Source organism: Chelonoidis abingdonii, chromosome 8 (assembly GCF_003597395.2).
Source record: "Chelonoidis abingdonii isolate Lonesome George chromosome 8, CheloAbing_2.0, whole genome shotgun sequence".
Lineage (NCBI taxonomy): Eukaryota > Metazoa > Chordata > Testudines > Testudinidae > Chelonoidis > Chelonoidis abingdonii.
In genome coordinates, this window is record NC_133776.1 from 63,106,050 (window position 1) to 63,129,142 (window position 23,093).

Sequence of the window (23,093 nt, forward strand, 5' to 3'; positions counted from 1 at the left end):
CTGTATGATATCCAAGTCCTTCTCTGTGTTAGCAATAACTCCCAGCTTGTGTCATCCGCAAACTTTATTTAGCACATTCCCACTTTTTGTGCTGATCGTAATAAAAAGGTTAAATAAGATTGGTCCCAAACTGATCCCTGAGGAACTCCATAGTAACCTCTTCCAGCCTGACAGTTCACCCTTCAGTACGGACCCGTTGGGGTCTCCCTTTAACCAGTTCCTTTATCCACCTTTTAATTTTTTATTGATCCCATCTTTTCAGTTTAATATAATCCACAATGTGGAATCGTGTCAAATGCCTACTGAAATCGGTATAGATCTACTGCATTTCCTTTTGTCTAGATAATCTGTCCACTTCTCGTGAGAAGGAGATCAGGTCATTGGTCACGATCTACTTTAGTAAAACCGTGTTGTAAATTTGTCCCAATTACCATTGACCTCAATGTTCTTAACTACTTTCTCCTTCAAAATTTTTTCCAAGACCTTACATACTACAGATGTCAAACTAACAGGCCTATAGTTACTCGGATCACTTTTTTTCCCTTTCTTAAAAATAGGAACTATGTTAGCAATTCTTCTGGGCATGTCTAGGCAAGTGCTTGGGTATAGATTGCAACTGTGTACCCTCACCTACTGCCAACACAGCGTGCTTGGTTCACACTCTCCTTTATAAGGCTAAACAAATTGGCTTGAGAGACCTGAACCATAACTTTAATCAATTGCTTTTGATTACTAAACTGGTCCATTATGGACCAATCTCTTCTCTTCTAATATTTGAATGTGGGCTATAACACTACTAATCTCATTGCCAAATCTAGTTTGTTAGACTTCAGCTGTAAATTTAACTGGCAACTCTGCAAATCTGTACAATTAATCCCCTTTCATGCTTACAGCCTGCTCTATCCTTGTACACACGTGGTGGAGGGCATGAGGATGGTCAGGGCATATGTGTAGCCACAGTGGACATTGCTGTGAAAAATACCCTGGACTCAGGTGCCTAGGGCATGTAAGTGGCATGTGCATATGGATAACACATGTGAAGAACTCCAGTCACTGTCCAGGTAAGGAACCTTCCTTTCTGAAAACCAAGAAATACAGAGTTAAGGTAAATGCCCACATAACCTTAACTTTTCCCCCTGGAGCTGGCAATAGTGACTGGGAATTATCTGCCTGCACTCTAGCTGCATTCAGTGTTAGGTGTAGCTGTACTGAATGTGGGAGAGATTAGTTTGGAGCATTTTGTCAGAGCTGTGACTGTGATCTGAGGTGATCTTTGAGGGGCTGTGCCCCTCTGGGGGGAGGAGGGGTGACAGAAGGAAAGAGATGCACATATACCTTGGGAGATCCAGGATGCCTCATGTCAGTGCTGAGTTATGCAGGTTATGTCCGTAGCAGGACACTGGGGATGGTCCCCAGTTAGGTGGGAGATGAGTGTGGTCTTTGGGTTTAATGATAGGTTAATGAAAATACGGTGTTTGGCATCATATGCATAAGGGTGAAGAGGTTGTAAAATTTTAGCAGATGTGGTGTTTTTCATTGTGGAGGGTGCTAAGAGTTTGAAAGTAGGGCAGAAGTAGGTTGCTCCTGTTCAGTACAATACAAAGGCAGAATGTGAGTATGAGTGATGGGTGTATTGGGCCATCACCCAAAGAGGGCAGAGTTACAGTTGTGTGGGCATGTACTTTAAGTCTATTTTTCCTAGTATTCATAAGTTTGAGATTTACTGAACTTGAATTCTGGAAGGGAACGAGATACAACCAGACAGACACCCATCACTCTGGTTAATGAATTTTTTTCCATTGAATTTTCCAGTTTTTTTTAAATGAAAGAGGAATGTTGTTTGCAGGAGTTAGCATTTAGGCAGTTGTAATTATCAGGTAGGCTTGCAGTTCAGGCAGTGCTCTGGCTACATGTGAGGATCCCTGTGGGCTGGAATCTGGGTCTGCTGGTCCCTGATAGACTGCTGCATCCATGCCACCACCCAATAGCTCTGGCACTGCAGCAATCTGCAGGCTGTGACCCTTGTGTGGCCAAGCACCATAGGATGTGCCACCTACAGAGGGCCTGATTGGTGGTGCTCCCAGGATCCCTAATTGGTCCAGGTGCACTATTTAAGCCTAGCAGGGACACCAGGAAGCTGTCTGTGCAACCAGGTGGATTCCCATCCATGACAATAAAGGTTACTTACCTATAACCAAGGCTGTAATAAGCCTCTGTCTCAAATCTGGACCTTAGCGTCCAAAATCTGGGGGCTTAGCATGAAACTCCCCCCAAGCTTATATCAGCTTGGATCTGATCTCGCTGCCACCATTCAGGATTTAGGGCTCCTGATCGCCCCGGGGTCGCCCAAACCTATCCCTGGGGGACCCCCCAAGACCCAGAACCCCTGGATCTCCCACCAAAGGGAAAACAAGTTCCTCTCCTTGTCTCCTCTATTTTATCCCCAGCTTTCCCTCTCCCTGGGTTAGCCTGGGCGATACTGTACTAAAGTTCTTGAATACAAACCAGAGAGGGCAATTTACCTTTCCCCTGAGGCTATGCATTCAAACCTAGTCAAGCTAACACAAAGAGATTTCCCCCTCCCTTCGTCCCGTAGCCGTAACCCGAGAAAACCTCAACCAGGTTTTGAAAAGAAAACTTTATATAAAAAAAAAGAAAGAAATTACATAGTAAATCAACTCTGCATTAAGAAATCATACAGGGCAATTGCTTATAAGAAAATAGAAATAACAGTCTGATTCAAAAGATAGCCAATTTAAACCAGCGCAGCAAAGTACCCACATGTAAATACAAACTACTATATCACCTATTGCTTTTCCTTTTGTACTTACAACTTGGTACAACAGGGTAGAAAGAAGTTTGGAGATAGAAATAAAAGCTGTTTCTTCATAGCCGAGAGAAACCAAAGAGAGGAAAAAAGCCAAACCCACCAGAGTTCCCTCCCTGACTTTGAAAAATCTGGTTTCCTGATTGGTCCTCTGGTCAGGTGTTTGGTTCCCTTTGTTAATCCTTTACAGGTAAAAGAAACATTAACCCTTAGCTATCTGTTTATGATAAAGGCTCTTTGAGATCGATGCTATGGATGCACGCTCATGGGATGCTCTGAATGGTAGTGAATGGTAAAATTCTAATTAGCAGTAGCCATTGGAGCACTCACCCAGCTGCCTGGCCCCTTTCTTCAGTGAATGTCAAACATTCCACAGTGAGGGTATAAAAGAGGAGTGGAGCTCCAGCTTTCTCAGGTCCTTTCCCAGTAAGGAGGATGCTGAGGTTATGGGGAGAGGCAGGGTGGGAGTGTAACTATTGCAGAGTCCATCTTAAAAAGCCTCAATTACAGGTAAATAACCTTCATTTCTCCTTTGAGTGTCCTTTGCACACTCCCACTCATTAACAAGGAGCACTCTGGCCCAGGATGGTGGGACCACAGAGTCCTAATTAAACAAGGACTGCAGGACTGCCTTGTCAAATTTTGCATCAGATCTAGCCTCCAAATCTAAGGAATAATGTTTAGAAAGTGTGAACAGAACTCCATGGTGCTAGTCTACACGTCTCTACCAGAAGAACGGTCTATAGAAAGCCATAAAGACTGCCTTTGATCTAGTCAAATGCTTTCTCATCCTTTGAGGAATAGGTACCATACCTCCTTTGATTTATAAGCTTCATAAATAGCTAATCTAACCCACTGAGAAAGTGTTTGTACAAAAATAGCTTTCCCCTTGTTCTTCGTTCCATAAGCTATAAACGATTTTGGGGAGTGCCTAAATTGTTTAGTCTTGTCTAAATAAAGGGATAGAGTTTTTCTCACATCTAGACTGTGTAATTTAGTTTCTCTGTCATGAGTATGAGGTTTGGGGAAAAAGCGGGTAAAATTATAGACTGATTTATATGAAAATTGGAAACCACTTTTGGTAAAAACTTAGGGTGGCCTAGCAGGGCAGCTGGGCTGGTGTCCACAAGCAAAGGACAGCCACAAGGCAGTAGTCAGTAAGCAGAGGTTGGAGTAATTACTAGAACTGGGCTTGATAAGCAAGAATCAGGGTCAGAGTCAGGCTGCATCAGAGGCCAGAGATAGCACCAGGCTGGAACCAGATGTTGAAGATCAGAAAGCAAGGTGTAGTCTAGTGCTGCAGCAGGCCAGAAATCTGTGTGGTTGCCCAGACAACTTCCTGGGGCACCGTCCAGTGTTAAATAGTGCACATGGTCAATCAGAGGGCTGCAAGGTGCTGTCACTCTGGACTCTTTGGATGGTATTTCCTGCAGTTAGTGCCTAATCTCCCCAGTGCTCATTGGAAGTGGTTCTGCATGCCCTAGGGTGACTAGATGTCCCGATTTTATAGGGACAGTCCTGATTTCTTTTTCTTATATAGGCTCCTATTACCCCCACGTCTGTCCTGATTTTTCACATTTGCTGTCTGGTCACCCTAGCATGCCCCCATAATTGTGATGTGGGAACAGCTGCTGTGCTGGCCCCTCTGCAGGGCTAGGTGCTGGCCCCATGGATCCTTACAACCCATCTGTCTTTATGAAAAACAGTGAATAGTGGATAGCCATTGATGTCTGTAATTCACTTATACACATTGCAGACATGATCACTATCACAAATACTCTTTTGAGAGACAGACTGAATAAAGAACAGCTCCCCAAAGGTACAAAAGGAGGATTCATTAAATGGGACAGAACTAATTCAGATCCCAAGAGGGCAAAGGGTTTCTTATGGAGGGGTGCAGGTATAAGTTATTAAAGCTTTTAAAAAATGTCTTAACTATACCATTAGTAAAAGTTGATTTACTCTCCACAGGGTACCCAGCATGCTGATAAGGCTGAGAGTAACCTTAACTGAAGATAAAGAAAGACATGCATTCTCAAGATACAACAAATACTCTACAACTAAATGGTGCTGTAAATGGATCTTGATCACACATAGAAATCCACAGCAAAACCTTTTTCCATTTATGGCTATAGCATTTATTTATGGACTCTTTTCTAGAACATAACAGTACGTTCTGCACCTCTAAGGAACAACTTTTCTCTAGCCCTCCCACAGTCTTATTCCCCACACAGTTAAATGAAGGGATTGAAGATCTGGACAATAGGCCATCCCTGTCTGTTGCAACAAGTGTGGTGGCAGTGGCAGAGGCTCCATTAATCCTTTTGGCAGGTGAATCAAGTCCAGATACCATAGTTTTCTCGGTCATACTGGCACTATTAAAATCACTGAGGCCTTATCCTGTTGTTTATCACTCTCTGAATGAGGGGAAATGGTTACATTAAGCCCTGACACCAGTGTATCAGAAATGCATCTGATATCGATTCCTTGTCTTTGCCTGCTCTGGAGCAAAATTTTTGACCATTGCTGCTGGAGGCAAACAAGTATATTATCAGATTCCCCCATAAACTGGAGAGGTATGTTTTACTTCTTCCTTTGCAGACCATTTGTGCATTTGACATATTAGTCTGCAAGCATGTTTTGTTCCCCCATGTAACAGAGTGTAAAACCGTTCTTGGGACAGAAGAGGATTAAAGAACAACTCTGGGCACAGGAGGCTCCACCCCTCCGCCCTTGCCGAGCATGCTCCAACTGGAGGTGGAGTTGAAAAGGGAGCCAACCAACCAGGTGGCTCAGTTGGGCCAGACAGGGTAGGGAGAAGGACCTGGTCTGGGTGCTCTGGACTAGGATGTAGCTAGTCCCAAGCTGGGAGAAGAAATATTTGTTGAGCAGCAGCTCCTACAGCTTGGAGATGACTAGGCAACCTGTGAACTGGTGCTTATGTGGACACCTTGCAGCCCCCAGTGCAAGAAAAGGGGAAGTAGGAAGTGACCCAAGGAGGCTGACTTGTGGCCCCTCAGGGTGCAAGTCACCAGACAAGTCTCACAGGGCCCTGGGTAGGAATCTGGTGAAGCAGAACGGTCCAGGTTCCCCTACCTCCCCTTTGGGTGCAACCACTGGACGGAGCAACTGCCAGAGACTGTGACCATTAGGGAGAGAACGACAAACTCATTCACACACCCCTACACCAACTGATACTGGGTGAATGTTGTGTTCTGTACACCATTTCCAAAGCCTCTTTGCCTCCAGGCATAATTTTATAGAATAAGTTTCCCCTCCCTTGCTTGTTCAGATAATGTAGCGCCATCACATTGTCTGTTACTACCTGAAGTACTTTGTATTAGACTTAAGATAGGAAGGACTTTAGAGCTAGTCTCGTGGCTCTCAGTTCTACAATATTGATACGTACATTTTTTGGGGGGCAGGGTGGGGTGACCAATAAGCCCTAACATTGCTTTTCAGATGAGCTCCCCAACATAGTGTAGCTGCATCTGAGGTTTGTATCAGGGTAGCTGTGTTAGTCTGTTTCCACAAAAAGGAGGAGTCCGGTGGCACTTTAAAGACTAACACATTTATTGGGGCATAAGCTTTCGTGGGTTAAACCCCCACCCCCTCTTCTTCCGATGCATGGAGTGAAAATTACAGATACAGGCATAAATATACTAGCACGTGAAGAGAAGGGAGTTACCTTAAGGTAGGAGTGATAGGGGAAGGCTTACCTTAAGGTAACTCCCTTCTCTTCATGTGCCAGTATATTTATGCCTGTATCTGTAATTTTCACTCCATGTATCTCAAGAAGTGGGGGTTTTTATCCACGAAAGCTTATGCCCAAATAAATCTGTTAGTTCTTAAGGTGCCACCAGACTCCTCCATTGTTTTTCTGAGGTTTGTGATGATGGAGAATTGAAAAGTGTACCTTTCATTGCATTTTTGAGTGTCTGTCCCCCACATGAGTGACATTAACACCTGCTGTGGAATTACTATTTTGTGATGCATGCTACGCAAACCTAGTCTGTAACTTGTTCCTAACCTGTGCTGAAGATATCTCAGCTGAAGATGAGCATGAGCTGTGTTTGACAGACCCAGGAACTGAAGAAAAAAGGGAATTGATTGCTATAGAAACTGGAGGACATACATATTTTATATACGTCTCCTGTGGGAGAAAAGCTCTTTCTGCAGTAGAATCTACTATGGCCCCTATAAAGCAGACCCTTTGAAAAGGGTTTAAACACAACTTTTTCCATTTTATCTGTAATCCCAGACTGGCAAAGAGAGAACATATTTGATTTACATGTATTAGAATGTCTTCCCTGGATGATGCTTTAAGTACCCAGTCATCGAGGAATGGGTATGCAGACATACCCTGCCTTTTTAGATACTCTGCCACTGCCAACAGGTATTTTGTAAACAGCTGAGCTATGGATTAAAAAAAAGGAGGACCTTGTACTGAAAATGGACCTCTCATACCATGAAAAGCAGGTATTTCAGATGATACTGTTTTATGGAAACACTCATCTTTTAAATCCAAAGCAGCAATCCCATCCTCAGGACAAAGTGAAAGGATTATTGAAGTTATCTCTAACATGCAGAAACAAAATTTCTTTATCTAAGTGTTTCATTTCCTTAAATCCAAAATAGGGCAAAACCCTCATATTTTTTTAAATTAGAAAACGTGAGTATAAACCCTCCCTCTGATCTTGCAGAACTATCTCCATCGCTCCTAACTGCAGCAAAGATCAAACCTTGTTCTTTAACAAAATGGGATGACTTTGATCTCTGCCCAGAGATGAAATGGGTGAGTTGTTGGGGGCAAGGGTCTTGATTTGAATTGCGTAACCACATGCAATAACTTCCAGGCTCCACCTGTCTGCTATTAACTCCTAGTGATAAAAACGGAACAAACAATCACCAAATATCTGTATGCTTTGGATCAGACAACTGAATGTCCTCCTGGTACAGAACTGGTGAAGGTCTAGTCCCATGCATAGACCCTTCTTGATAAGGTGCAGGAGATGGCCACTAGGATCATCTAACCCTGTGGGGGTAACATGCCGTTCAGGCCAAAAAAACATTGATGGATTTGATTGGAAATATGTTTGTGCATCTGGATCCAGTGGGTATGAATGAAACTGTCTAACATTTTTCTCTGAATCCATCAGCATCTCGCTTTTAGCCAGTTCTCCAAGTCGGACGGGGCCTTCTGACCCCCAGTGTTTTCTCCTAGATGGGTGCAGCCAGAATGGGATGCCTGGGCCCCAAGAGATACGAAATAAAATGGAGACCCCACTGCCTGGGCCCAGAGAGGTTCCCCCAGCCGAGTGACCAATGCATAGATGGTTTATCCTTTTCCAAAGGGTTCGCGGGTCCGGGGCCCGAGCCCTGGGCTTCCTGGTCAACACTCCCCGGCCGCATCAGCAGCGCCGCCGCCAGGTTGGCCAGCGCCAGGCCCACCGCCGCACCGTTATCAGCCCGTCCCGCGGGGCTGAGGAGAGGCGGGTCACCCCTGGCGGGGCCGGTGCCGGGGCGAAGTGCCCCGCGGACACAGCGCCGCGGCGGAAGCACCAGCCCAGCCAGGCCTCCCATGCGCCCCCCTCCGCCATGGCAACAGTCAGAGCCAGCGCGCGCAGCGCGGGGCGGAAGTGCCAGCCGGCTCTGTGCAGGGCGGAAGTGCGGCACTTGGCGACCTGCGCCCCGCAGCACTTGTTCCTACCCACGTGTGCAGGCCGGGTGGGGAGCCGGCTTGGACGCGCGGCGAAGGTGAGGCGTCTGGGGGGCTGGTTCCTCCTTTGACTTGTGGGTGGTGTCTGGGGCCAGCCCGTCCCCGCCGGGCTCCGCCCTGCCGCGGGTAGGATGAAGTAGCCTTGGGCTATTGTGGGGGAGCCGGACTTCCCGGTCCCCGCTGTTGGGGGGAAGTCGGGACCGGGGCCTGGTCCCGGCCCCATCCCCATCCCCATCTCTGACTAAAGCATCCTTGGTAGTCTTGTGCCGTCTATTAAGTGCCCGTTTCCCAGGTAGTTCGTCCCGCAGGACCTGGCTGGGCCCGTAGCCTGTGCGATCCTGTGCCAAGGGGCCGAAGCCTGAGCCTGGCTCGTGTCTCTCCTGCAGCAGCTTCCTAGGGCGGCCAATGGCAGAGGAGGATTTGTTCCGGAGCGACCACCCTGTGAGCGCCAGCGAGGATGAGGTAGGAGAGGCTCTTGCGGCCCCAGCGGTGGGGCACTGACCCAAGGCATGGCTGAGTTTAGTAGTTTACCTCGAGCGTATGCCAGGCTGCTGCTGACAGGAGGGCTCAGGCCTCCCCCGGGGGGGGCGTTGTCCTGCCCTGGGGGGTAAATACAGCGAGCTCTATTGTTTTCTTTTACGTTGTAACATTATTGAGGTGGAATGGGGCAGGAAGTGAGACAGCCTTGGGGGGGGGCAGGGCATGGGGGGTGCATGAAGGTGGCAGTGTAGTGGAGAGAGGTCCCGGGGGGGGGAGGGGGAGGACTTGAGAGGCCGTGGAAGCAAGGCATGTGGTGATGGTGGGGCCTCAGGCTGAGCTGACGTTTGTGTTTGATGATGTGGGCACTGTGCCAGAGGAGGGCACTGTGGGCACTCCGCTTCAGGGGTCAGGCCTGTAACTGAAGGCCAGCCCACTGCCCCCCTTGCAGACCTGCTGTAGGAGCAGGGCAGAGCCACTCTGGTGACTGAAGCAACTCCTCATGGCCAAGTGCGAGGACTGTGCCAGTGCGGGTTGCATTAATTTTGTCTCCTGTGTGCCAGGGGGACGGCAATGAGGAGAGGCGGCATCGTCAGCTCTTGGAGGCTGTCAGCTCCCTGGCTGGAAGGAAGCGGTGAGTGTCGGGGTCACGCTTGCTCATCACCCGGGGTCTCTTAGACACTTGTGTCCAGGTTGCTATGGCTCCCACGCTATGCTCAGGGCAAGTGTGACAGCAGCAAAGGCCCCTGGGGTGTCTGGGAGGCAGCTTGCCCCAAATCCCCCCATCACAACCATAGACCAAGAGGGTCAGAAGGGACCGCAAGGGTCATAAAGTCTAACCCCCTGCCAAGACGCTGGAATGGGCTCCTCTCAGTGGTGCAGGAGCCGGTAGGATCGCCACAGTGCTAGGGCCCTCCCACTTTTTGAAAGTGGAGGGGTCTGGCATGTCCACTTTACACTGAGGCAGACCCCCTCCTACTCACTCCCCCCCCAAGCCCCACTCCCCCGGCCAGGCCAGCGTGGAGCTGGGCCAAGGAGTTTGGGCAGTTGAGGGGAGCTGTGGTAGACCCTCCACCTGCCTGGGTTGCAGGAGGCCTGACAACAGCTCCTGGCCCGTGTCTCTGCCCGGCCCAGGACAGATGGAGAATCGCATCTATGCGCTGGCTTCCCACAGCTGCCTCCGTGGCTCTCGTCAACCCGGCTCTGGCTGGAGGCCTCAGAGCCACTGCCGACCCATGGTAAGAGCTGTGCAGGCAGCTGTGAGGAGTCGCAGGCTGAGTGGGGACACAGGCTAGGGGCTCCCTGCACCACAGGCAGGTGGAGGGTCTACTGCAGCTCCCCACAGCTGCCTGTCCAGCTCTTATCATGGGCAGGCTGCGGCTCCGAGGCATGCCCCCCGGCCAGAGGGCAGATGTGGGGAGCCTGGGTCCCTCCACCTGCCCTGGGCAGGGGGCCCAGAACACAGGCAGAGGGCTTCTTTTGCCCCCTCCTCCCACCGCCAGGCAGGAGGGGGCTCCCCGGCCCATTCAGGCTTCTGGCTTGGCCAGGGGTGGGGCTACAGGGGGGCCCCTGGGCTAAGTTCCCTCTAAGCTGCACGGCTGCACAGCAGACTATTGAGGGCGGGAGAGGGCTGAGTGGAGTCCTCTCTTCCTTGGGGCAGCCTGCACCCCAAACTCCTCATCCTCAGCCCCACCCTAGAGCCCTCACCTCCCCACATCCCAACCCTCTGCCACAGCCCTGAGCCCCCTCCCACACTCCGAACCCCTTGTCCCCAGCCCCACCCCAGAGCCTTCATCCTCAGCTGGAGTTCTCACCCCCAAGATCCCAATTCTCTGTCCGAGCCCTGAGCCCCTTCCCACACTCTGAACCCCTCGGCCCCACCCCTGCCACACATCACCTCCATATTGGTGCACATAACAAAATTAATTCTGCACATGGATGTAAAAAATTAGAGGGAACATTGCCCCCCCTCCCCTCCACATTCTCACACACTTTTGGGAGGGCTGTGGCGCACTTGGCTCCTCTATGTTTGGACTGCTTCTCACGACCAGCAGTGTGGGGTATTGCGTGGGCAGGGGTGTTGATGTATTGCACACAAGGGGTCCCCATGTATTCTGCCTCCTCTCTTCTAGGCGGAAGCTGACTGAACGCACAGAAGCGAGCTTGCAGGTGTCCGAGTTCAACCTCAGCTGCGAAGGTGAGCTCCTTCTTGGGAGGGGAGAAGATGGGATGGGATGAACCTTTCTCCAAACTGTTTCTGCAGCTTTTAGGCAGAGGTCCCTCTGCATAACTGGGTCACTTCCATCTTATTCCAAGGTGGTAGTGTGGGAAACTGCAATGGACTGGTAGGGGGAGGGCGCAGGAACCCAGCAGATGGTTCCCTGTTGGTGCCCTCTGGTGGGAGCTGTGTGACATTCTGCCTGTGTTGACTGCACTGGTTTCTGCAGGTGCCAGGGAGAAGCTGGTCCTGCCTGAGCTGCTGGGATCCATCCGAGCCTCATCCTCCTTGGGCATTGTGAAAAAGCAATTGAATAGAGTCAAGCAGAAGAAGTCTGTGGAGCTGCCACTCAGCAAAGAGGAGTCAGCGCGGGTAAGAGTCTGTCTGTCCATCCATCCCAGCTGAGCTGGTATTGCCTGAGGTGATGGGGTAGGTGAAGGGCAGAGCAGGGTGGGAGCGAGTTGGGAGTGGAGCAGGGGGCAGCCATGGAGATGAGCAGTAATGGTTGGTCTCAGTCCTGTGTGGCTGAACTGAGTGCCTCTCTCCATCTGGGTTACTTGCTGGGTTTCCTTGCTATCCAGACCTTGGCGCCTGATGTCGTTGCAGACCTGGGGCCTATTCTGTCCTCACAGACTCTCTCTTGGGACTGCAGGTTGTGAGGGAAGCTGCCTACAATAAGTCCTCAAAGGCCATTGCCAAGTGGGAGCAGGTGGTTCTGCAGAACCGACGAGCGGAGCAGTTGGTTTTCCCCCTGAAGCAGGAGCAGATGGGGGTTGCACCCATCGAGGAGGTGTTGACCGGCTGGAAGGTATGTGCTGTTGCATGGCGTTGGGGCAGGGGATGGGGTCAGCCCTGGCACAGATGTCTATGCCTCTTTTGGTGTGGTTTGTGCCTGATCCCAACCCCGAGGGTGCTTGCGGAGCAGGAGTGCATCAGGCCTCTGAGCACTGGGCGAGCCCAGGCCCAGCCTTGCTGTGGCAGACAGGCCTGACCTTCACACCAGCCAGCTGAGAGCCACGGTGAGAACAAGGGGCAGTGCCAGCTCCGGCATTCGGGGTGTGTGTGTCTGTGCTCTCATGCTAGCTCAGCAGGGCCACGGCAAGCCATGCAGCTTCTGGGGGAAGGTTCAATGTGAGGCTGGGCACACACACAGCTGGGCCACTTCGCGCTGACCTCCCCAGGTCCTGCCCTGCGTTCCACACTGGTAGCTGATGCACAGCGCTTTGCAGTGCGGACAGGCATGCACGGTGTGTGGCCATCTCAAGCTCTGCTGGCTTACTCTCTGCCCCCTAAATCTGAGTAGTCTCCTGCTCAATCTTCCCAGGGCCAAATAGATTCCAAACCGTCCAGGGGCTCACTCAGGAAGGAGGGAGCAGGTCAGCGCTGTCCTTTCTCTCAGCAGCTCTCTTCTCTTCCTGCTAAGTTCCTGACCTCAACCCAGGGTCTTGACACCACAGTCTCAGGCTGAATACTGCTGCTGGGATGGGACAGGGAAGTGGGAGGGGGCTGCCTTGTTAATGTCCCCAGCCCTGCCTTCTTCCCACCCCAGCGAGACCCTCTCGTAGCCAGATTTCCACTCTTTCCCTCAAGCTCTGCAGTGCTGGAGCTGTCCAATGACAAGGGACCCTTCCATTGGGGTGGGGTCCTCTTCCCCCAAACTGCGAGACCACTGCAGCCCTTCCACAAACATTCCCCCTGTGCAGAGTGCAAGTTGGGGCAGCACTGGCCCCCGATGAGGCAGGAGACTGCTCCAGCAGTCCCAGTCCCTAGCGAGGTAAATGTATGGGGAGCACATAGCCAGCTGTGTGTAGGGCTCAGCACTGGGGCCTAACGGTCTCCAGTCCAGAGGGAAGCACGTGCTGTGACTGCTCTGCCAGCAGTGCAAGGGTTGGAGGGGTTCTCTGGGCTTGGCCTTGCTGAGCAGTCCAAAGGAAATGCAAAGGCTTTGCTGACCACTGCACGCTTGCTTGTCAAATTCTCCCCCCAAAGAAGGATGCTTGAGACTGTAAAAGTGAGAGCTGAGAAATGGGTCTGCGCTGTGCCCGGAGAGTCTGGCTCTCTGGGGGCACCCACAGCAGGAGGCCCAGGTAGGTCCCAGTGATGTGACAGGCCTCTTTCAGATGAGGTGGAAAATCAGCCTTTTGCTCCCACAGGGTCCCAGGGCTTTCTCTTAGGGGGGTCACCCGGGAGTCCTCTCTAGACACTGCCATGGGGAATCCCTCCCATTCAGTCCCCACATATCCCCTGTGGTTTTGGTTGGCTTTGGTCGCTTCTTGTGCTGAGCAGCTGTGCATGTTGCTGTGCTCGTTAGGCAGTGGCTGCGTAGTGCCACAGAGATGGCTGTGTTCTGGTGCTGACTGTTGGCTGAGATGAAAGGTGTCCCCTGGATTCTGAGCACACGTGCCTGGGTGGCTGACAAAGAGCTGTCAGACAGTCATTCTGCATCCCATCTCCCCTCTGTGTTCCCTGGGACGCAGGGGCTTCCTCTGGGGCACTGGCTGTGGAGTGTTGGAGGGGTAGAGGTTTGGATTGGGGACTGAGCCAGGGTTGCTGGGTTTTATCATTCACCTCTGCCTCTCTGACCATGGCCAAGTCTAGCCTTCAGGGCGCTGCTGGCCAGTGCCCCGAGTTGATAGTGGAGGCTTTCTAGCTGTGCCTGGTATTCTGGGGGGTGCCAACCCGATATGCTGGATGAGAGTGACTGGTCCACGCACCAGGCCTGGCTTGGTTTCAGCCCCGGGCTGATGTTGAATTTTCACCAAAAGCCTTGTGAAAGCAGCAGGTTCTTGCCATTGTTCCCCCTTTGCCCCAGCAGACTGGCCTCAGGAAGTCCCCAGACCCAAGTCCCCACCCACCTAACCCCCACCACCTGAGGGTCCTGAAATCCCCACAGTAGTGGGAACCAGATGGGGCAAAAGGATCGGGGGCAGTTAATGGGGATGTCTCCCTGACCCTTCTGTGGAAATTGCCCAGTGACCCATAGTACACTTGTCTGGGTGCCCCCGCCCCCTCGCCTGGGTTCGATTGGTGTCCCCAGCTCATCCCCTCCCAGGAGCTATGGTGGAATGGCCCCCACTCTTTTGGGTTATTTTGAGGGTGAGGAGCTGGATGAGGCTGGAGGCTCCCATGTGACTAGCAGCCCTCACTGAGGTGGGGCATCACCTGAGCCCTCACTGAGGTGGGGCATCACCTGAGCCCTCACTGAGGTGGGGCTGCTAATACTGGCTGGTGGCTCCCCTAGCTAACCTTGGGGCCCGCAGGAAGAGTGGAATCCCTCCCTCCCTCCCTCTAGGCCTGCTAGGGGGAGTGGGTGGGATGGCCAGAGCCCATGGCCAGGGAGATCCCAATGAGGTTGCCCCTGCATGCCTAGTATTGCTCACTTGCTGCCCTCCTTGTCCCGAAGGCCCGAACGCCGCTGGAGCAGGAGATCTTCAGTCTTCTCCACAAGACGCAGCAGCCGGTGACGGACCCGCTGCTGACGCCTCTGGAAGAGGCCTCACTGCGGGCGATGAGCCTGGAGGAGGTGAGTGGACCGTGCCATCCCTGTCCATGCCCCCCCACCTCTGGGGTGCAGGCCCCCCTTGAAGCTGGCTGTCACCCCGTGCTGTGTGTTTCAGGCTCAGCTGCGCCGGGCAGAGCTGCAGAAGGCCCGTGCCCTGCAGTCTTACTATGAGGCCAAGGCCCGACGAAAGAAGAAGATCAAGAGCAAGAAGTAAGGAATCGTTCATGCAGGTGTTAGCGTGTGGGGAGGTTGGGGGGCCTGCTAGGAGCCCTGGGTGCCACTTGCCCTGGAGCCCAGGTGCGGGGCAGGTTAGCAATGAGCTAATGTGAGTTCTCTCATTTCCTGCTGTGGGAGGGCAGCTCGGCTGGCGCCTTCACCTTCTGGCTGCTCTGCTCTCACTGCACAGGTACCACCGAGTGCTCCAGAAGGGCAGGAGTCGCAGGGCCCTGAAGGAGTTTGAAGTGCTGCGGAAGCTAGACCCTGAGGCTGCCCTGACAAAGCTGGAGGAGATAGAGAAAAGCAGGATTCAGGTGATGCCTCGGGGACCCTCTGCACCCTGAGATCTCCCAGCTGCCCAGAGAAGCCCTTGCTGATGCCTCTCTTTGCTTTCTCCCTCCCCAGGAGAGGATGAGCCTCAAGCACCAGAACAAGGGGAAATGGGCCCGCTCCAGGGCCATTATGGCCAAGTACAACTTGGAGGTGAGGAGCTGTTGGGGGAAGGGTGGCTCTGAGTTGGGGCAGTGTGGGGACTTTTCTAGGCCTGGCTGTGAACGTGTTCCCATCTCCCCACAGGACCGCAAGGCCATCCAGGAGCAGCTGGCCAGGAACAAGGAGCTGACCCAGAAAATGCCTATGGAGCCAGAGGGCGAAGAGGAGGGTGACATGGCTGGGGAAGGTCTCCTCCCAGACTCCATCAATGAAGTCCAGCCCAGCACGGACGGAGCCAACCCTTGGATGTTGGGGAAACCCAGCAGTGAAGCAAAGGACTCTGGGATGCAGGAGGATCCCAAGGACCCCAGAGACTCTGTTGTCCAAGAGGATGCTGGGAATGAGATGTCAGAGGAGGAGATCTTGTTACAAGACTTTGAGCAAAGACGATGTACACAGCAACAGACGGGGAGCCCAGAGCCTGATGGTGAGCAGGCTGGGGCCAAATGTCGGGAGCCCGGAGCCCCATTGTGGGCATACCGGGGCCTGGTGTTGGGAGAGTGGGCAGACCCAGGGCTGGGTGAGGGGGCAGAGTCCCTGGGGTGGGCAGGCCCTGGGCCTGATGTGGTGCAAGGATAGGAGTCAGGTTTGGAGCCTCCTACCACCATCTATCAAGAGCTGGTGGGACTGGAAGAGATGCTGTGTGAATCGCTTGCCACCCTGCTGCTGTTGGGGGAGCAGCATCTCTCACCCATCAGCCCAGTGGCCCCCCCCATGCCATCCTTGGGACCCGTTATACCCACAGCGGGTAGCAGTGCCTTCACTCAGTGCTCTCTGCAGGTGCTGGCGAAGCGGAGGAGGCACACTTGTTTGTGGAGCTTCTGTCAAATGTGCAGACGGGTCCTGGAGTGGAACAACCTGCCCAGGGGCCAGAGGAGCCGCTGCTGTTCGAGCAGCTGGGCAGGCGGTGCACACTGGAGGAGATAGATGCTTTGGGCCAGGAGGAGGGGGCAGAAGAGCAGGAGCGGCCCTGGCCCACCAGGACACTGCAGAAGTCCGAGGAAGAGGGCAGTGCTGGGGATGGCCACACGGCCAAGAAGGCACCTAAGCAGAAGATGATCAATCTGCAGGCGGTCCTGGCTGGGGAGTCCCACGTGATCCAATGTCCTGCCCAGCCAGTCTCTGTGCAGGACGAAGTGAGCTGGGCTCTGTGCTGTCTGCTGCTATAAGGAGTGGGGAGGGGGGCAGATGGGTGCCATGGGTCTGATCTCTGTCTCAGGCAGGGGGAGGGGGGCAGGCAGATGCCATGGGTGCTGGTCTCTGTCTTGGGAAGGGAGGTAGGTGGGTGCCATATGTCCTTATCTCTCTCTGGCAGGAGGAGGAGGCTGCAGATCAGAGGCTAGTGATCAAGGAGGCCTTTGCGGGGGATGACGTCATTGCTGATTTCCTGCGGGAGAAGCGCAAGGTGGAGCAGGCGGGGAAGCCGCAGGCCATAAACCTGGTTCTACCCGGATGGGGCGAGTGGGGTGGCACAGGGCTGCAGCCTAGCGCCAGAAAGAGGAAGCGGTATGTACAGGCAAGACCAGGGCATGGGGTGTCTCGCCCCTCGCTGGAGCCTTGCAGCCTAATCTGTCTCGTTGTCTCTCAGGTTCCTCATCAAGCCGGTGCCGGGGCCACCCAGGAGAGATCACCACCTGCCCCATGTCATCATCAGCCAGCAGCGCAACATCCTGGCTGCAGCACACCAGGTGAGGGGAACCCCACCTGCCCTGGTGACAGGTCCTACCCCATGGGGCCCCAGCCACTCAGAGGCTAGCTTCCCCCTGATGAGTCCCTGGATAGGAAGGAGTTGTTCAGCCCTAAGGCAGACCAAAGGGCACTGTGGGGACAACTAGAACCACAGTGGCTCCAGTGCACAGGCTTAGAGGAGGCTGGGCAGGTGCTCTAGCCAGCAAGGAGGCTGTTTCAGGAATCACTTCTCTCCGAGGACCAGTGGCACCAAACCTCCATGAGCCATGGCCTCAGCTGACTGTGTAGGGGGTGCCAGGGTTCCAGCTGCAGCAGGCAGGAGCAGCACTGACACCACGGCTTCCCTGCAGCAGCCAGCATCACAGCTGGGCTCTCTGCTTCAGGGCTGAATCCCCACAAGCCCTGGATACTGGGGTAGTGGGGACCTGGAGCAAGGATCCAGCCTATGCGGAACCCAGTGCTGGCAGCTCTCCGTCTAGTGGGGGTCTCTAGTGACCCCCTTACCGTGCCCTGGCTGCCCTAGCAGGACCAACCATGCCCAGTCTGGTGCCAGGACAGGGTGCTGACCCTGTCTGTATCTCCCTCTCTGGCAGGTCAACGAGGTCCCATTCCCCTTCGAGCGCCGCCAGCAGTTTGAGCGGAGCATCCGGGCCCCGGTGGGGCCCACGTGGAACACACAGCAAGCCTTCCAGAAGCTGACAGCCCCTCGCATCCTCACCCAGCCAGGCCACATCATCCAGCCCATATCTGCTGAGGATGCTAGCCCCCAGAGCACTGTGCCCACCCGTGGAGGCAGCGCTGCCCTGGCCCCCACGCCTCAGCATTCCAGGCACCATCAACGGCCCCACAAGAAGGCTCGCTAGGCCAGAGGGGCCATGCTGCCCGTGGCAGCACAGAGACTGAGGGTGGCTGTGAAGTGTATGGCCAGGCCCTGGCGGGGCTAGGAGCTGCTGGGTGAGCAAGTGGGCCAGGCTGGCCCTAGGTAAGGGCAAAGGACACTGTGCCATGCTCCTGCCCCTACACAGTGGGCTGCATACATCTGGAACCAGAGCTCCTTTCTCAATAAATGCCCTGGCTGTAGGCCCCTGTGTGCAGTTTCTGTGCCTCGCCCTCACCCCCAGGCTCTTTCAGGCAGGCTGCAGGGGGGCAGGAGTTGAACTAGTCTGTTATAGGAGAGCAGTGCTTGGCTGCTAGCAGCTAGGGTGTGCCACCCAATGTTGCTCCCTCCTTCCCCAAGCAAGGGCCAGGTCTGGCTGGGCTCAGCTGCTCTAGCTGATGCTGCGTTACACCTCACCCCTGCAGACAGGACAGTTGGATTTTCTGGGGGGAGCAGAGCAGGAGTACTAGGGGAAAGGTGGGTAGTCCCTCCTTGTATGGAGGCAGGCTAGGATTTGGGAATGGAGACGGGGTGCTCTGGCTCATTTGGTAACCCGGGTGAAAGCAAACAATATGCATGTGAATACAGCTAAATGTAAATGTGCACAGCTGGGAACAGAGAATGTCGGCCATATGCACAAGGTGGGCCACTCTGTCCTGGGGAGCAGAGACTGAAAAAGATTTGGGAATCATGGTGGATAATCAGCTGAACATGAGCTCCCTGTATGTGACCAAAAAAGCGAATGTGATCCTGGGATGCATGAACTGGGAATCTCGACTGGGAGCAGAGAGGTTATTTTACCTCTGTCTTTGGCACTGGTGCGCCGGCTACTGGAATCCTGGGTCCAGTTCTGGTCCCCACAACTCCAGCAGGACTGCGATCAATTGGAGAGGAGTCAGAGAAGAGCCACGAGCATGATTAAAGGATTAGAAAACCTGCTGCAGAGTGACAAGGTCCAAGAGCTCAGTCTGTTTAGCTTCACGCAGAGAAGGTAAAGGTGTGACTTGGTCATAGCCGATAAGTACCTACACGAGGAACAAATCTTTGATAGTGGGCTCTCCAGGTTAGCACACCAGTATAGCACGATGCAGTGGCTAGAAGCTGACGCTAGACCAGAGGTGGGCAAGCTGGCCCGTGTGACCACCATTCTGCCCAGCCCTTGAGCTCCTGGCCCCTCCCCCACTTTCCGCCCTCCCCTGCAGCTATGCCGCCGTGTGGGCAGCATGCTGGGTGGTGTGGTTGCGTGTTCCTGCTGAGCAGCATAACAGCACGTCTGGCTCCAGCCAGACGGCGCGGCTGCCAGACATGCTGCTCTGAGCAGCATGGTAAGGGGACCGGGGGTTGGATAAGGGGTGGGGAGTCCTGGAGGGCAGTCAGGGGCCAGGGACTGGGGGCGGTTGGATGAGGCAGAGGTCCTGGGAGGCGGTCAGGGGACAGGGAACGTGGAGTGGGGGTTGGATAAGTGTGGGAGTCTCGGGGCGGGGGTGTGGATAGGGGTTGGGGCAGTCAGGAGACTGAGAGCAGGGGGGTTGGATATGGGGTGGAGTCCTGGGGGGTCCCAGAAGGGGGCAGTTAGGGTACAAGGAGCGAGGGGTTGGATGGGTCGCGGGTTCTGAGGGGGACAGTCGGGGTGGGAAGTGAGAGGGGGCAGGGGCCAGGCTTTTTGGGGAGGCACAGCCTTCACTACCTGGCCCTCCATACAGTTTTGCAACCCCAATGTGGCCCTTGGGCCTAAAAGTTTGCCCACCCCTGAGCTAGACCAATTTTGCCTGGAACTAAGGTGTAAATTTTTACTGGTGAGAGTAATTAACCCTTGGAACAATTTGGAACAATTTGGAACAACAGGGCTGTGGTGGATCCTTCCTCAGTGACCATTATTAAATCCAGACTGGCTGTGTTTCTAATATCTGCTATGGGAATTATCTGGGGGCAGTTTGCTGAATGATCACACTGGACCTTTCTGGCGTTAGCCTGTGACTTGGGGCAGGAGAGGGGAGCTCCCCTGTATGCAGCCCAACCTCCCTGCTCTAACCTTCCACACTGCCATGCTTTCGGCTCCTGTTCAGCCTAGCATTGTCCTACCCCATCCTTTCTCATCACAGCACTGCATGTATCCAGCTGCCCTGCGCTCCTGCATTCCTTGTTGGGGGACTGGAGTGGGTGAAATGCAGAGCAGGCAGTGTTCACACACCCCATCCTCTCTTCTCCATCAGAGCTCTGGGCTTTTCCCCACACGAGTGTTCTGTGAGCCGAAATACCTTCATAGAAGATTAGGGTTGGAAGAGACCTCAGGAGGTCATCTAGTCCAACCCCCTGCTCAAAGCAAGACCAACACCAACTAAATCATCCCAGCCAGGGCTTTGTAAAGCCGGGCCTTAAAAACCTCTAAGGATGGAGATTCCACCACCTCCCTAGGTAACTCATTCCAGTGCTTCACCACCCACCTAGTGAAATAGTGTTTCCTAATATCCAATAGACCTCCCCCATTGGAAATTGAGACCACTGCTTCTTGTTCTGTCATCTGCCACTACTGAGAACAACTTAGCTCCATCCTCTTTGGAACCCCCCTTCAGGTAGTTGAAGGCTGCTGTCAAATCCCCTCACTCTTCACTTCTGCAAACTAAATAACCCGAGTTCCTTCAGCTTCTCGTAAGTCATGTTCCCCAGCCTTCAGCATGGCCACTGGTTGGGACAGCACAGACCAGTGGGGTCAGAGCCCCATGCCCTGCTGTCCCCTTTGACTGGCCTTTGATTCTAGCAAACCCTTTCAGCATGAGGCAAAACCCTTGGTGTGAGGAGCAGCCCAGGTGCACTCCATGGGGCCCACCTCTCCAGCCCCCTTGACTGGGTGTGGCCCCTTGTGCTCTCCCCCTGCCCTTGCCTTGTGGCTCTTCCCCAGCTGGGGCTGTGGGCACCCAGTGACTCTCTTGGTGCTGCTGGGGGGAAAACATTGATCAGAGCAACCTTCCAAAGGCCTCGGACCCTTATGTCCTGGCTGGGAGGGGGAGCTGGCTCTGAGGTGGGCTGGGCTGTGCCAGTCATGCATGCCACATGGGTGGCTAGGGAGCAAGTTTGTTACCTGTTCCTCTCTGCTGCTGACAGAGGAAATGTGGCTCCACAGCATGGGGGACCCACTCCCCAGCATCAAACCATTGGGAGCATCCCTCTGTTTAAAAAGTATTGGAATGGCAGGGGAGGTGGTGGTGCTGGGCAGGGGGGAGACAGTTCTGGGTTGGCTGCATGTTACACTTTGACACCCCCTCCCCACATGCAACACAGGGGCAGAGGAGTAGTCATGGTTCTTAAGGATGGGGTCACTAGGAGCCCTTGCTTGCAAGTAGGGATTAGGAAATGCATGGAAATATGAACAGCCATCAATGTGGAGGATGCAAGCTTAGAGGCCTTGATTGGTCAGCTCCCAGCCCTGAGCACATTTCCTGAAGCGAAAAGGGAGCTGTGCAAGCATCTGTCTGTGGAATATGGTCCATCGTGGTAACGCTGTGGGATAGGGAAGCTAAACCATCCCCAGTGTGGGGTGTAGCACAGAGGCTGGGGTGTTGGAGGGCACCTCTATCAGCAGCACTCATCTCTTTTGCTTGGCTTCTCTTGTCAGTACCAACGTACCAGAAGAACAGCCAACCCCACTGGCCTTAGGGCAATCAGAGCCCAGCTCTGCAGATACAGTGCCAAGGTCTGCACTGCCTGGAGCCTTCTTTTAGAGCAGTGTTCCAAGAGATGCCGCAGGCTGATCCCACCTGCCCCTTGTCTGCCCTCAGACACAGGATGAGATAACACTGGGAGCACCCCCAGGCCTCGCCAGGCCCAGCTTCAGGGCAGCAGGCAGGGAGTGCACTGCCACCATGCAACCAGGGGCCCTCGGCACAGTCTCCTCAGGGGGCATTGAGGGCAGACTCTGCTGATTGCCAGCCTTGCCCTGGGTGCTTTGCAGTGTGTGTGCTCTGCCTGGCCTCTCCCTGTAGTGGGAGCCAGGCCCTGGCCATCCTTGCACACCGGCCGCATGCTTTGGCTGGTGCAGAGTGCTAGCCCACTGCCATGCACAGGTGGGCCACTTTGCATGCTAGCTCTTACCCCTGCACTGCTGAAGACAAAGGCTTAGCTGCAACTTTAAGGGTGGGCGTAGGAGGGAAGGTCATTTATCCAGTGCCCTGCAGCAAGGTGGCCTGGCCTCCCAGATGCCAGTATACCTCTCCCCCAGCCCGGGTCTGCCCTGCTCATACCACGGACCCCTCTTCAGTGCCTTATGCTTGCCAGGCTATTGCCCATGGTTTCTGCTCTCTTCTCAAGCATCACGGGCACCCTCCACAGTGGGGTCTACACACCCACACTCAGCAACACACAGTGTGCCTCTCTGACACAGACACCCCCCGGAGCACCACACACACACAGCATGCCTCACACACAGCGAGCACTCACAGCGCCCCCCGCCCCCCACAAACAGCGTGACTCCCCCACACAGAGAGCACTTCCCCCCACCCCCACCTCATACCTCGCTCTCTAACACACACGCAGCCGCGCCCTCCCCTCCCCTTCCTGCCTGCCGAGCCCCGCGCTGCTGCTCCCTGCGCTCTGCCTGCTGGGTTGCGCCGCGCTGGCGGAGCTCCGTGGGCTGGTCTCTCGCGCTCTGCTCTTCCTGGTACGTCCCTTAGCTGGCCCCAGCCGTGCAAAGCCTCGCTCGCCTGGGGCCAGAGGTGCTGCCCCTGCAGTGGGTGGCTGGCTCCCCTCCTCCTCCTTTCTCCCTGCCTGCCTCTGATGCCTCCTCCTTGCCCAGCCCCTGCCTTTAGCGGTAGGCACAGGCTGCGTGAGGAGTGTCGCGCGTACTATACAGGGAGGGCAGATAGCCACCGCTGCACCCCCCAGAATCAAACCTTGTTTGCATTAGACGAGCGTGTAGGGGCTCTGTTGTGCCACGTGCTACAGAGACCTGGGCAGTGCCCACCCAGCCTAGATCAGAGCCCTGTTCTGCCAAGCATAGCCCAGACGCAGGGAGAGGGGGCCCCTGACCCAGTCTAGACCAGAGCCTTGTTCTGCCAAGCACGGCCCAGACACAGGGAGAGA

The 23,093-nt window shown here is 54.2% G+C and overlaps 1 protein-coding gene across 3 annotated transcripts; it reads left to right on the top strand.

Moving 5' to 3' along the window:
- The first annotated feature begins 8,399 nt into the window (after window positions 1-8,399).
- Window positions 8,400-18,221, top strand: UTP14A (UTP14A small subunit processome component). Of its 3 annotated transcripts, none has more exons than XM_032785955.2 (15): window positions 8,400-8,584; window positions 8,933-9,008; window positions 9,587-9,657; window positions 11,156-11,220; window positions 11,471-11,613; window positions 11,894-12,049; window positions 14,645-14,764; window positions 14,859-14,953; window positions 15,150-15,273; window positions 15,365-15,442; window positions 15,536-15,878; window positions 16,232-16,587; window positions 16,767-16,957; window positions 17,040-17,139; window positions 17,734-18,221. In XM_032785955.2, the coding sequence occupies exons 1-15, from the start codon at window positions 8,409-8,411 to the stop codon at window positions 18,001-18,003; spliced, it is 2,364 nt and encodes a 787-aa protein (XP_032641846.1). In that variant the 5' UTR covers window positions 8,400-8,408; the 3' UTR covers window positions 18,004-18,221. The 3 variants fall into 3 exon arrangements, with proteins under 3 accessions (XP_032641846.1, XP_074924805.1, XP_074924804.1); XM_075068704.1 differs by having other exon boundaries at window positions 8,503-8,584; window positions 8,843-9,008; XM_075068703.1 differs by having other exon boundaries at window positions 8,505-8,584; window positions 8,839-9,008.
- Window positions 18,222-23,093: the final 4,872 nt, after the last annotated feature.

Bases quoted from the DNA above. Each gene is read 5' to 3' on its own strand.
- UTP14A (XM_032785955.2), top strand. From the start codon at position 8,409: ATGCGCCCCCCTCCGCCATGGCAACAGTCAGAGCCAGCGCGCGCAGCG. The intron at 11,221-11,470 runs GTGAGCTCCTTC...TGGTTTCTGCAG, and splicing joins GTTCAACCTCAGCTGCGAAG to GTGCCAGGGAGAAGCTGGTC. The intron at 17,140-17,733 runs GTGAGGGGAACC...CCTCTCTGGCAG, and splicing joins TCCTGGCTGCAGCACACCAG to GTCAACGAGGTCCCATTCCC.